This window comes from Garra rufa, chromosome 1, assembly GCF_049309525.1.
Source record: "Garra rufa chromosome 1, GarRuf1.0, whole genome shotgun sequence".
NCBI classification, from domain to species: domain Eukaryota; kingdom Metazoa; phylum Chordata; class Actinopteri; order Cypriniformes; family Cyprinidae; genus Garra; species Garra rufa.
The window spans coordinates 87,717,505-87,733,047 of NC_133361.1; the positions used below are offsets into that span (position 1 = coordinate 87,717,505).

Sequence of the window (15,543 nt, forward strand, 5' to 3'; positions counted from 1 at the left end):
CTTTCCCTGATCTCTGTGATAATGAGTCTATAGTTCTGCTGATTGGATTAGAGTCACTGTAAATCTGGGCAAATTCCTGTAACTGCTCACATCCTTTGCATATTTTATCTTCTAATGACGATCCTGAAATCTGTCTAAAACTCCAGCGATTGAGTGTTTAGTCAGTCTGGATGACTGCAGCGTCACACAGTAACATCTCAATCAAGATCTGATGAAGATTCACTCAGTCTCCTGATCTTCTCTTCTGAGTTTACTACAGGTCTAACTGGATGTTGCAGGTATTTTGGTTTCAAAACTTGTAACTTCACTAAAATCATTACTCTTATGTAACATGAATGCACTTCTAGAGATTGAGTTTGTAAAGCAGGTATTGTATCTTGTATTTATTAACTGAACTGTTCACTGTTAAAAGGGAAGATGAGTAACAGCTGAATATGTCGATATGGTTTTTGCCAATTAAAGATGCAGAAAAGGTCATCAAGTTTAATAAAGGAATGGCAGAGAGGATGGGAAATGGAAATCAAGACACATTTTTCTGTTCAATCTAAAGTTAGAAACAAATGTTTTTGTACTTGTCCATCCTGTAGGGACTGAGTTAAACTAGATTGAGGTTGGGGCATTGTGGGATAAATACTTTTTTCTATATTCTAGGAAAGCATATTTTTCTCTTTTTTTTTCTCCTTTAATATTCACTCACAAAGACTGTTGATGCTGATCAAATACCATGATGTGAGTCTTAATTTGAAGTCATTTTCATTTATTTGTGCAGATCGGCTTTTTTTTTTTTTTTTTTTAAATAAAAAAAAAAAAAAAAAAAAAATAGCGCACTTGTACACGCACAGTAATATCCCCGTAATATTTTCCCTCCTTTCGGCGCTTCTCACTCCAGTCCAGCGGGTGGCACTAACACACACACTTCTGTTTGACAAACACCATTAAACCTAAGAAGAAGAAGATTAGTTTCACTGCTCTCTGTTGTTTTGTTGTGATTCTGTTTTAGTTCAGCCTGTGAAATACTTTAAGAATAATAAATAAACACCCAACGGGACTATGTGATTACTGTGGTGTTGCAGAGACAGTAGATCATGTCATTTGTGCATGTCAAAGGTATTTTAATGAAAGAGAAATCATGAAGGAGGAATTGAGGAAGGTAGGAGTGGATGAAATTAAGATTGAAAGAATAGTTGTTGATGGTGATGACAGTTTATTTGGCTACCTAAAAAGAACGGGATTAATTAAGAGAATGTAAATTTTTTTTTTTTTTTTTTTTGATGAAGGGGATATACTCTGGTTCACACTCCAATACAGTAGGTGGCGATAATGCACTGTAATGTTAGTGCAACCCGCCATTAAACATAAAAGAAGAAGAAGAAGAAGTTCAGCCTGTGAGAAAGTTTATGTAAACAGAAAAAAAAAATACAGTTTTTGAATTCGGTCAGTAAATACCTGTAATATCCTCATCCTCACAGCTGTGACTAGGTTTGGAAGCGAGCAGGAATATCTGGAGAAGTATCTGCTGATCTGAGATCTGCTGCTGTGAAGATGTTTGTTAAAGTGGAGAGTGAGGAGAACATGAGTGAACTAGAAACCTGGAGAATAAAACAAGAGGAACCTGAACATTTGAGAATAAAACAGGAGGAACCAGAACCTTTGAGAATAAAACAGGAGGAACCAGAACATTTGAAAATAAAACATGAGGAACAAGGAGGTTGGTGTTTAATCTTCATTCATCTTTAATGACTGTTTGTTGTACATTATTTCAAAGTTTTATTAATACTGAGTTTCAAGCTGCTTTAGATTTAGTTAATTGTAATAGAAACAACATTTAAAGCAGATCAGTCTGTTAAAGTATAGATGGCCCTGGTGAAAAAAACAGCTAAAACCAGCCTAGGCTGGTTGGCTGGTTTTAGCTGGTCAACCAGCCTGGTTTTAGCTGGTCAAAGCTGGGAGGCAGGCTGGTTTTAGAGGGGTTTTGGCCATTTGGCTGGGAAACCACCAGCTAAAACCAGCCATTTCCAGCTTAAACCAGCTAAGACCAGCCAACCAGCCTAGGCTGGTTTTAGCTGTTTTTTTTTCAGCAGGGGGGGCAGCAAAAGCACTTCCAGATCTAGTAAGAAACATTTAAATTCTGCATAGGGATGCATCGATATGTATCGGCCGATCACTTGCACGTTTTGTCAGTAAAGCCGGTTCTTTAATCAGCGGTAAATGCCATCAGGTGCGTGATTTCACGTTGAGCCGTATATACTACACACAGCCGTTGTTTACCGAAGAGCTGTGCAAATTCGAAAAATGTTCATTATCAGCGTGAATGTGCGCAGCTCCTCAGTGAACAACGGCTGTGTGTAGTATATACGGCTCAACGTGAAATCACGCACCTGATGGCATTTACCGCTGATTACAGAACCGGCTTTACTGACAAAACGCGCAAGTGATCGGCTGATACATATCGGTGCATCCCTAATTCTGCACATCATTTTTGGTAACATTTTCTATGAAGCCCCTATTTATAATACATTATAAAGTATTTCTAAGGCATTGTAATGAATGCATCATAAAAAAAAAAAATCTTATAATATGTTCTCATAAATAATCATAACAATTACAGTATACTAAAGTACTTGAGTATTTGGGGTTCTAACTTTTAAGATTATGATTATTTATTAGACACAATGGGCGGCTAATTATATCTACGCAATTTTTAATGAACTATATCCTATTACAATTTTTTTTTTTTTTTTTTTTTTTTTAACATTATAGTTCATTTTATTATGATAGGCCCCCTAGTCTACTGACTAGAAGCAACTTTCCAACTACACTAACACTCCTTTATTAGTAGTATTATTCGACTTAGGTTAAGTTTGGCTAGGTAGAAGGTTCACAAACTTGCAAAGTTACATATCAGTTTTGTCTTTTGGGGAACCATTAAAATACAGTGTTAGAATATATTTAGCATACTACTAATAATAATTATTGCTAGCTGTCATGCAGTTGAATAGTTACTTATCAAAAGCTGTCTAAAGGGTACCATCAAAATAATCTGATCTCAGAAGACTACGTCGGATAGTCCGGACTGCTGAGCGAATCATTGGTACTACCCTCCCTACCCTTCAAGATCTGTACTTATCCAGAGTACGAAAAAGGGCTGCCAAAATTACTCTGGACCCCTCACATCCAGCACACTCACTTTTTGAACTGTTACCATCCGGTCGGCGCTACAGAGCACTGAGCACTAGAACGACCAGACACCGAAACAGTTTCTTTCCTCAGGCAATCCATCTCATGAACACTTGATCGTGGAACATACAACACTATACATTCTTTATTCATTTTTCCGTTATTTATTTAAAGCACATACTTACTTCCATTCAAATGTCTTTGCTATTTTTGCACATTGTCTGTCTTGTATACTTGTATATTGTTCTTTTTATAATATGTATCGTCTTGTCACTGTCATTCTGTAGCACTGTGGAGCTCTGTCACAAAAACAAATTCCTAGTATGTGCAAACATACCTGGCAATAAAGCTCATTCTGATTCTGATCTAACTAATAATACAAACGTGTCATGTTATCCATTCATCTGATACATTAACTTTTGGCTCTTTGATAGATATTATTATTGTTATTATTATTAATACTTAGAAGTGCTCTTTGTATGCTTCAGGTAAAGTGACATGCGTAACATGGTCAGTGGTGGACAGTAACGAAGTAGTTGTACTTCGTTACTGTACTTAAGTACATTTTTCAAGTATCTGTACTTTACTGGAGTAGTTTTATTTTGAGTAACTTTTACTTTTACTTCACTACATTCCAAGGCATAAGATCGTACTTTTTACTTCACTACATTTCAAAAACATGTCGTTACTCCTTATAATATATCACGTGTTCCGAGACGCAGAAGCGCTGTCTGATTAATGAACAAACTGATTCTTTTCAATCGGTTCGCAAATCGCAACAAACGATTCATTCACGAATTGGACTGATCCAATTGCAGCTGTTCTCGAGTCGACAACTTATTGATTCAAATGAGCCGTTTAGAGCGAGTCTCCGTCAACTGGATTCACAAACAAGAACCGGGAGGTCATGTGAGCGCGTGCGCGAGTGATGCTGCGAAAAGTAAGTTATAATGTCGCATTTTAGGATTAATTATTGTATCTGTCAGTTGTTTGCGAACTAAATCTGCTGTAGAGGGTGATGTATTTAAGCCCTCTGAAATTCTTGAATGCAGACACATTAACATCATTGTCTCTTTTTAGGTCAAAACACATTAAAATAACGGATTAAATAAAATAACTCATGCACGTTCATTCCTCGCTGCTGTAACATTAACAGTTTTATTAAAATGCTACGTATCCCTATGTGACGTCTGTTTTTAAATTATTAACGGTATATTTTTTTTTATATTGTTCGGATTAACTAGCCTAGTAGACAGATGTTTATACAAATGTTTATTCATAACCATACTGAAAATAAGTAAATATTGTTAGCTGATGATAACTTCCTAACAAACAAGCTTGCTGGTGCTAAGTTGAGGTAATTTTCAGATATGAAGTCCACATATTTATAATCAACCACCTAGACAGTTTACATCTGAGGGAAAAACAAGATGTGATGTTCAGAACATGGTACAGAACTACAGTAATTATCAAAGTGGGAAGTAAAGCCCTCTGGGGGCATTTGGCCAGGAGTGTTTTTACACAGACAATGTTTGAGAAAAAAGAAAAATATTATGAAAAATAATTACAATTTGCTTCTTAACTTCAGGCCTTATTCTCCTATCATTTATAACTGTGCCATTCTGCAAAATAACAAGCTTTAAAAATAACACCTTTTCTTACTGGTTGAAATGAGATGGTCAAATCAGTTTTCTCTCAGGTACATGGCAATGTAAGCTTCACAGTGAACATCACTCTTGTCAACGTAGTCCATATCAACAACATTTGACTCCATGTAGGCTAGTGATTATTTTGGGAAAATCCAAGGCTTTTTGAACAGTAGGATGTAAAAAAAAAAATATATATATATAATATATAATATAATAATAATAATAATAATTATATATATATATATATATTAGGGGTGGAACGGTACATGTATTCGTTTCGAACCGAATCGGTATGGGGGTCACGGTTCGGTGCACGAATTTAAACGGAGAATACACGGTATGAAAAAAAAAAAAAAAAAAAACTTGCCTGCAAAATAATTAATGTAATGCGGAACTACTGTTAGATAAGCGGGTTCTTTAGGGACAGCTAATATTTAGCCCCGCTTTAGCAGCCGAGCTCCGCCTATGTATGCGGTCTATCAGAGCCCGTCTACATTCTCTGGCACTCTGCAATTTTTTGTCAGCTCGACGGTCCATCATTGTGGTCCAGGGATTTCCTGAACTTTATGATTTGTCAAGCCCCCATTATTTTGACGCTAATAGAAGAAACAATGCATGGAGACGCATAGGCTTGGAGCTAGAGCGCAGCTGATGGTTGCTTAGAAACGGCAGACGCTTCCGGAGCGCAAGCTCCCGAGCGCTTTGTTGATCAGGAAGAAAGCGGCGCGTTTTCACGCGTTTTTAGGCGCGACATGTGAACGGCCCCTTAGATCGCAAGTTTGGGAAAACTTCGCTTTTCCAGTCAGTTACAGTAGTACAGGCGAGAGAGTGGTGGAAAAGACGAGGACTGTGTGTTGCCGTTGTTCAGCGGTTGTTGGGTATGTGAGTGAAATACATCTAATTGCCTTCTGCATTTTTGTTTTGCTTTTCCCTCCACTGTTCCGAAATCATACCGAACCGTGACGTCTGAACCGAGGTACGAACCGAACCGTGACTTCTGTGAACCGTTCCACCCCTAATATATATATATATATATATATATATATATATATATATATATATATATATATATATATGCTAATATAAAAATAAATTAAGTAACCTTTATAAAATATCAAAATAGTTCAGTACTTTTTTACTTAAGTACACAAAAAATGTATTACTTTTGTACTTTCACTCAAGTAAAATTGAAAAAGGAGTACTTTTACTTTTACTGGAGTAATATTCTATTATACGTATCTGGACTTTTACTCAAGTACTTGATTTGTGTACTTCGTCCACCACTGAACATGGTAATATATGAGACTTATGTTATGACTATGAGGAGATAATCACACGCTTAAAAGCTATAACCACAAATAAATAAAAATTACAATACATTAAAACAGTTTTATGATACAACATACTATACATTTTTTTTATAATGCACTATGAATTCATTATAGTGCCTTAAGCATACCCTTATAATGCATTATAAATATGGGCTTCAAAGAAAGTGTTACTGAATTCTTTTATGAACAGATCAAACACGGCTGATGCAGAAACAGTAGTGTTAGCTAAAGTCATGTCCAATGCTATTACATCAATAGTTTCAAGGTTTGGACATTTTGGGAGAGAAATTCAAGAACTTTTCAACGAAATTAAAATTTTGCATGCCTCCTGACTCAAGTTTAGTGCTTTGCTGTCAAATGTGTCTTACCAAGAAATAAACATAATATTTTTTAGTAACTGCGCTTAAACATTCAAAACAATAGTAATCTTATGGTTGACTTGTTATTCACTTTTTAGCATCAAATGGTGATGTGTTTATGCAGTTTGAGGTTTAAAAACATGTTATTTTCCACATACTGTACATTATTGTTGCTCCTCTCTGCCCTCCCTTTCTGAAACGCTTTGATTTCCACAAAACTCACTGTTGATGGAAACCCAGGTGTTCTCTGATTGGTCAGATGTTGTGATATCACAACCATGTTGTGATACCATTTCTTGGCGCATCGAGACAGAAATGATAAAACCCATTATAAATGAGGCATTTGTTGCATACGTGCAAACTCGTGTTTGAAAAGTCAGTACTGAATTCTTTAAATATGAAAACGCACTTGCAGGCCATCAGTCAGATGCACAGACTGTTCATGCAACGTGATTGGCCCACTTTATGGGCATAAGGAGCTCCAGGTGTGTGTTCCTGTTGTGTATGCACTTCGATGGATTAAATGCAGAGCACAATTCACCATACTTGACTGTTTCTCTTTCAACTGGTGCAAAACTATTTCTTATTCCTAAAGTGTAATGATAATATTACTAAAGTTTTTTACAGAAAAAGTTTAGTGATTTATGAGTGAACATCCTGTGACAGTCAGTTTTGGGTTGTTTTCCATTTAAAAGATCAGTGGAAAATCCCATTAATAAACTGCCCCCTAAATAAAAACTCAGAAGTTTATTTTTTTTTATTTGATAGTTAAATGGGTTTAGTTTTTTCTCTTATTTTCCCTCATCACTTTGAATTCAATTTGATGATTTTTATCCCCTAGGATACATAAAATAGTAGAGATCAGTCTATATAGATTTCCTAAACACTATCATTAGATTATCTGGATTTTTTTATTTTTATTAATTGTATAAAGGCCAACTTAAACACTGTAGGAAACCAGCCGGCCAGGATCGGGTTTGGACACCATGGTATAGGATCTAGCATTTCTACGATGCCAGTTGCTTTGTGCCATTAAACTGGGGTTAACGTTTATTTCTTTGTTTTTCCACCGTAGACCTAACAGCGCTGAAAGAGGAGAAGGAAGTACTGAATGAAACCGAAGAGAAAGATCAGTTTGAGAATCTTCATAATTTTGTATCTGGGGAAAAATCAGTTTGTTCCTTAGAGTCTGCAAATACTTCTAAACAAAAAAGAGCACAAAATACAGGAACTAGGAGTAATTTCACTTGCTTTCAGTGTGGACACAGTTTCACTCTAAAAGAAAACCTTAAAAGGCACATGAGAATTCACACTGGAGAAAAGCCTTACAAATGCAAACAGTGTGGAAAAAGTTTCAGTCAAAAAGGACACTTTAACATTCACGTGAGAGTTCACAATGGAGAGAAGCCTTACACCTGGAGAAAATGTGGAAAAAGTTTCTGCAGAAAATTAAATCTTAAAAACCACGTGTGTATTCACACTTTGGAGAGCCTTTTTAACTGCCAACAGTGTGGAGAAAATTTCACTCGTAAAGAAAGCCTTAACAAACACATGAGAATTCACACTGGAGAGAAGCCTTACACGTGCGAACAGTGTGGAAAGAGTTTCGCTCATAAAGTAAACCTTAACACACACATGAGAATTCACACTGGAGAGAAGCCTTACACGTGCAAACAGTGTGGAAAGAGTTTAGCTCGTAAAGAAAACCTTAACACACACATGAGAATTCACACTGGAGAGAAGCCTTACACGTGCAAACAGTGTGGAAAAAGTTTCACTCAAAAAGGATGCCTTAACAGACACATGAGAATTCACACTGGAGAGAAGCCTTCTACATGCAAACTGTGTGGAAAGAGTTTCACTCAAAAAGGATGCCTTAACAGACACATGAGAATACATACTGGAGTGAAACCTTACACATGCAAACAGTGTGGAAAAGGTTTCTGTGGAAAATCAAAACTTAAATACCACATGCGTATTCACACTTTGGAGAGCTTTTTTACCTGCCAACAGTGTGGAGAAAATTTCACTCGTAAAGAAAGCCTTAACAGACACATGAGAGTTCACACTGGAGAGAAGCCTTACACATGCAAACAGTGTGGAAAGAGTTTCGCTCGTAAAGCAAACCTTAACATACACATGAGAATTCACACTGGAGAGAAGCCTTACACGTGTGACTAGTGTGGAAAGAGTTTCACTCAAAAAGCAAGCCTTGGCAAGCACATGAAGATTCATAATCAAAAGAAGCCTTATTAAGGGTTCCAAATGGAATCCTATACAGGGCTTCTACAATGAAATTCTAATTCACATTTTAAAGCAATATGTTTTGTCCATGGTACACTTTACCGTTTCAACTTGAAATATGGACTATGGACAAATGGACTCTGTCTACAGTGTAAGAACTTCACATTTGAATGTCATGAATTGAAGAGAGATCTCACAGGAAGTACACAGTTTTTTTGGTTGAAGCATAAAAAAGGACACTGTTAGCATTTTAACATCAGTGTGTATGGATTTAATTTGCACACATCAGTTACTTGCTCATTTTTACTACCAACATTGGCGGTTTTGAGGAAGGCTTTAATAGTCATATTTTGTAACCATTCCTAAAGGACTGTATTAGGAATTGTCTTTTAGGATTGTCTTGTAGACCTTTTTTCTGAACGCGGAAGTCACGCCTGACTCAATTTTTAGCATCTTCTGTGTCTCATGTCAAAGTAGCGTATAATCCGAGCTGTTAATCTAATGTTAAACCTATAAAAATGTTTTTAAAAAGCACATTGCTCCCTAGCACCATCACTTTGCAATGACCATCATTTGTCAGTGCCTCACTTTTAGGTTTAAACGTTATTGTAAAACAATCATTGTTGAAGAAAAAAAAAACTGTTACAAATTATTGTCCTATTTTTCTTACAAAAAAAAAAAACAAGAGTAATAATAATAGTTGGACATACGTACATAATGTGGCTGCGTTCGAAAGCGCATACTGGATGAGTAGGTACTTAATTTCAGTAAGTACTTACTTAATGATCGCTAAAAGAGTACGTACTCTACAGCCAAATCTCGTTGAGTATGGATTTGATCTGCACGTCTTCCGCCATGTTGACGTTATCATGTCACCAATGACGTTATAACAAGTGCAACAAGTTAATAGATATGAGCAACGGGTTTAATTCATCTTTCTATAAATATTTTGATATTGATGAAATTTGTTCATTTTGTGGTCATGTTAAAGAAACAGCTGTTCTTTTATTGTGATTGTAGTATAACAGATACGTTTTGGGTTCATTTAGGTTTTTGTATTTTTTAATTCTAAAATAAATATTTTTTGTCAGGAAAACCCAAATTCTTTATTTTTTGAATATGTTTTTTTTTTTTGTATTCAAAATTGTTTATCCACACGCAAAACTAGCCTAAATTCTTGTTGAATTTTTTTTTTCATCCCTGAGGCTTAACAAAAACAACAAATCCATTTTTTGATAAACTATAATGTTAATAATTTGATTCAGAGATATTTAATCATATTTCCGTGTATATAATCGCATTCTTTGATGTGAGCAAGCCTAATAGTTATGTTTTCAGTTTTTTTCATTATGATTGTTCATTGTTAAAGATAAATACCATCTTTCCCTGAACCTGTAATAATAAGTTATGTTTTATAATAATAAAAAGAAAATAAGCACAACAGATGCTCAAATAACTCATAGCATTAGTAACACAATGACCCTACCTTGTACATCTTCCTCCATGTTTGCAATATCTGCACAAAGGAAACGTGGATCAGCTGCTCGAAGATCTTGTGTTTGGTGCATAACAAAATAATAAACGATTCTAGCATTAAAAAGTATAATAAATAAAGGTAAAATCATAATAAAATAATAATAATAGTAGTCAGTCCAGCCCATGGTATTTTCTTTTATAACCGACCTGGCCCCCCATTTAAGAAAAGAAAAATATGTGGCCCGCTCAGAAAAAAGTTTGGGGACCCCTGCTCTAGATGCTCTCGCTGGCTCTGGGCTCATTGAGGATGAAGAGGCCACAGCAACATCTGGTCCAGATGAGGCAAAGGGCAGGTGGAGTGATGGAGGGTCTCATCGATGGCACTTGACTATTTATTTCCAGGACGCTGCTGTGGATTTCTCCTTTCTCACTGCACACACCAGTCTGCAGACATTTCAGATCATACAAAGATGCACAAATACAATACAAAAGCTATCATTTTAACAGCACAATGTCATTAGATCTCTGTATTAGAAGTAACAAACAAAATGAACAATCTTTATATTAAGTTTCAGATTTTACTTTTTTTCCCGTAAATGCTGCTGTCATCTTTGCTTTCAGGTCCTGCTCCACCTCAAAATATCTGCAACAAAGGCACAGAAATCTAGAATCAGAAAAGTGGTGTAATAGCTCTGCTTAATTAAATTTTTTATTTTTTATTAAATATTATTAATAAACTGCAACTTAAGGTTTAAAATATGTTTTATTGATGTCTGTAGTGTACTCACTCAAAGCCTTTGATGGCAGCACTGCTTTATCAGTCATTCTTCACCAGACAAGCATACTTGTCTCATCTGTCCCTGTAACATCCAGCCAAGATTCAGTTCCCTCTGATTCATGTGCTCAATACTACATTTATGAGGTAGCTGTTGTGTTAATTGGTTTATCATCAAATTCAAATGCTCCTTAATTTATCAACAGTACTATTGGACAAATGAAACAGATAACTCATGTTTAGTTACTATATGCACATGTGTTTATTTACATTACATTAATCTAAAGCAGTGTTGACAACAATGAACTCTACATTAACTCACATAATGTCCATCACTCATTTAGATGTCTGTTTCGTGTTGTGATGTGCTCATTTAATTCTCTCAGAACATATTCCTGTCCGTTGTTAAACATTTAGTAATCATATTTAAGATGTCTATGGTAGCTATACGTAATAAAACGTGTTTTACAGCGAGATCAGAAATATATATATATGCATTACTGTCTAATGTCTTGGCACCTTATGCAAATCAACAGTTTACGATACAGTAGCTCAACAAATATGATTTTAAGACAGTGAACCATGTTTCGGTTTGCACCCTGGTCGCGTTTTGGCCTCCTGTGGCCTCCTGGGATTGAAAAGTGTGCATTAGATGAACACTTCAGAATCTGGGCTGAAGCAGTAGGACATCCGGGGATTTCTTGCCTACTCTTTTATGAATACTGAGGTTTCGAAGGTACTTCTTTCTTCACGTACTCTTTTTTCCTACTATATAGTAGGTAAGTAGGCATATTCGAACGCACTTTAAGTATACGTTCGTCCGAATCTTGTGAGAATTAGTCCACTCGCCAACTAATTCTCGCCTACTCTTTTATGAATACTGAACATTCAAACATACTTTTTTGCTCGCCTACTGCTTTTTACCCACTATATAGTATGGAAGTATGCGGTTTCGAACGCAGCGCCTCTCTTTTAAGCTTACCAGCACCTTTCCCGCCTCTGGATGTTTTGACCATCTGAGTCACCCTCCCGACAGCCTTGCTTTTGATTTGACGCCATGGCTTAGTTGGTTAAAGTGCCTGTCTCGTAAACAGGAGATCCCGCGCTCGAATCCCAGCGATGCCTTTGGTTGCGCGCCACAATACAGCCGACGTCATGCTTTACCAAAAAAACGGGCAGCGAATGGGGACACAGAGGAGCTTGAGTTGTGATTTTTGCCATTTTCTTAAGCCCATCATGCGCAGTGTTACAATCTGACAGCAGAAACCATTTGGAGGCCTCCTGTTCTCAGCGTAAATTGTTTAAAAAAAAAAGTCAATCATATTTAAAAGGTAGCAAAACATGCCCAAGAACCAATTCAGTGAGGTATGGCAATAACTGTCTTACATCAAGTGGAGGAAGCAGGACGTACAAAGTGTTTATTCATGCATCGTCTAAGCCGCCATCCCCACGATTAACATGTGGGTTGGCGCCGTGGCTTAGTTGGTTAAAGCGCCTGTCTAGTAAACCGAAGATCCTGGTTTCAAATCCCAGCGGTGCCTTGGGCGGTTTTCCAGTCCAGCAAACACAAGCTTTTCAGATAGCGAGTGGTTAATTTTGCAAAACGCCCAGACACAGTTGTCGGCAAACGCCTTAAAGCTGTCCAGCGCCCGATCAGCCAACGCCTGGCCTCTTCTCTGGAAGCCTGGATTGTCAGAGTCGCCCTCCCGGAGGGCTAATGTGCTGCCCGGCTAGTCTAGTAAACAGGAGATCCTGCGTTCGAATCCCAGCGATGCCTTTGGTTGCACGCCACAATACAGCCAATTTTCAATACAGCTTTCAAAGGGCTTTACAAGTTCCCAGCAGGGTTTCTGCAGATATGAACAAGTGAAATTTAAGACTTTTTAAGACCTTTTTAATACCACCTTATATGAAATTTAAGACCGAAACCTGTAATGGAAATAGATATTATATTACATGCATACATGTAATATTTAATGTGTTTAATGTAAAAAGTAAACACAATTTCATGGCTGTCATAAATTAAATTTATTACTGCGATATACTGTGAACTTTTCATATCAGCAGATACTATTCCACACAAAATATCCCCATAAAAGTACCACTAGAAATATATCTGACGTAAAAAAAAAAAAAATCTGAAGCAATATTTTCATCAGTGCTCTATTAGCTTTTACATCTTAAATCTGCATATTTGATTTACCTTTATAAAGGCCTTTTTTTTTACTTTTGAAATGTATGCATTACCTTTGAAATTTATTTTATGAATTTATCAATAAATTCTAAATGGCTGTTAGCAGTGAGATTACATAATTTACACTGCAAAATTAAAAGTGAGATTAATGTTTTAAATACATTTATTGATTTATAAATATATACATTAGAAATGTTGGCTGTGGAGGCATACTTTTAAACACAGTAAATTACCAGCAGGTGGCGATAAGTCACTTCATGAGCGAGTTATTTCAACTGATTCGAATTCGATCAAACGCTGAATTATAGCAAAACGTTGCTAGGAGAATGCTTCTGCTAATGTTGCATATTGTCTAATATGTTAGTAACTACTTGACTAACTAATTTTTTTATTGAGCTAAAATTAATGTAACATTTGTAATTGTGAGAATTTTCAGCAAAAAGCTCACTTGGTATATTACTGAACTATATCATGTTATAAATAAACTATACATTTGAAATTTTTACCTCAATGTGTTTCTTTAGAGTGCTGTTACATTCACTTGTTTTAAAGTATGTCACAAATAGACCAGAAATACACTATCCATTATAAATTTCTAAAACCCTGTCCCAGTGACCCTTATTCCTTGGATGGGATGATGAAGAGCCCTTTGAAGCTGCATTGACAATTAAATTTGGACCTTCAACCGGTTGGCTCCCATCGAAATATGTAGAAAAATCCTGGAAGGTTTTCCTCAAAAACCTTTTTGACAGAAAAAGAGACATAAGCATCTTGAATGACAGAGGGGTGAGTGAATTATCAACAGGAAATATTTGTCAGAATTGATCTAAAAACTGAATAAATACAAAACCAACACATATACAAAATTATCAAGACTTAACAATTTTATTAGTTTCAGATTTCAGATTCAAATTTAGATTATTGAATTTTCGCTACTAGTTATTCAGAGCTCCAAGGTGAAATTTAACTGAAAATGCATTTCTATCTCATCCACATCATTTTATTTTAATCCACAATATTCTACTGACTCCCATGGGCTCCAAACACAGTGGTGTCCAAAATTATTAGAACACTAGTATTTTTACCAGCTAAAAAGGATTTTAATTCAGTCATGTTTATCTTTTGCTGTAGTGTTTCAATGGGTAATTTATTTTATATTTCTAAACATTAATTTTGCCATTAAATGTAATAATCCAGTAAGACTTTTGTTTGACAACAGCCAGTGCTCCAAACAGAGATCTGATCTTATCATCATCCATTCTGCACAGAATGACATTAAGAAACAGAACAAACTGAGACAGATTAAATCTAGAAGAACTGTGGCAACGTCTCCAAGATGCTTCAAGAGGCCCACCTGCAAACCTGAAAAACTATCCGCAAGTGCCCCTAGTGCAAAAGCTGCTTTAAACACAGGATGATGGTCACACCAAATGTTGATTTAATTTAGTTAAAAGAAGTTAATTGATAAAGAAAACATTTATATTTTTATCAACATTCTCATTTTACAGAATTTGTACACAAGTGAAAAATACTATGAACTTCCCTTTAAAAATAAAATTAATGTTAGTGTGTCTTAACGTTAGAAATGAATACTTACTTCCTAAAGGGGCAATGGGTAAGTATATTCCAAAGGGCAAGGGGCAATAGGTAAGTATATTCCAAGTATATTCAATTGTGTATTAACTTAAGAGATGGATCCTTACTGTAAAATCTTTTTAAACTTATATGAACTTACATACCTCCAATTTCATCAAGAGTTTTTCCTCGTAGCTCATGCAGCTTTCCTTTCTCAAGGGCAAGAAGCAGCTTGGAAATTTTTGCACTCTGTATGGTGGCCTCAGAAAGACGGTAAAACTGTCTGTGCACTGTTATGTCGTGACCCAAAAAGTCCGCCAGCTGATCCATTTCGTTGTTCTTTAAATTCAACATCTGAGAAGTAGTTGCCATTTCTTTCCTCAGCTGAGTAGATCGTAAAAAATCTGGTTTTTGGGCACCGCATTCATCTGCAAACTTCCTAAGACACTGATGTCCCCTGTAGCATGTGAGGCAGTGAGGAACGGCAAATAAATACTCGTTCTTGTTGGGCACACCACACTGCTCTCTCTTCATAATCATCAGATTTAAGGACTTTGTCATTTCAGGAGTCAGCAACACTGCCACTTTTCTTCCCCTTTTTCCCTTGAGCTCGACCCGCTCAAAGTACATGCACAATTTCTGTTCATACTCCGATAAATTCATTTCTTTTTGTGTAATTGAACAATCTCGTTCCAGGAAATATTTTAGCTTCATTTTTGAAACTTCTCCTACTCGTCTCCTATTGAAAAGCACAATCTTGGTC

At 36.2% G+C, this 15,543-nt stretch overlaps 1 protein-coding gene across 1 annotated transcript; it reads left to right on the top strand.

Annotated features, from left to right (window-relative positions):
* Positions 1–1,393: 1,393 nt before the first annotated feature.
* Positions 1,394–9,793, top strand: LOC141340043 (uncharacterized). The gene is made up of 2 exons (XM_073844992.1): positions 1,394–1,708; positions 7,592–9,793. The coding sequence occupies exons 1-2, from the start codon at positions 1,543–1,545 to the stop codon at positions 8,695–8,697; spliced, it is 1,272 nt and encodes a 423-aa protein (XP_073701093.1). The 5' UTR covers positions 1,394–1,542; the 3' UTR covers positions 8,698–9,793.
* Positions 9,794–15,543: the final 5,750 nt, after the last annotated feature.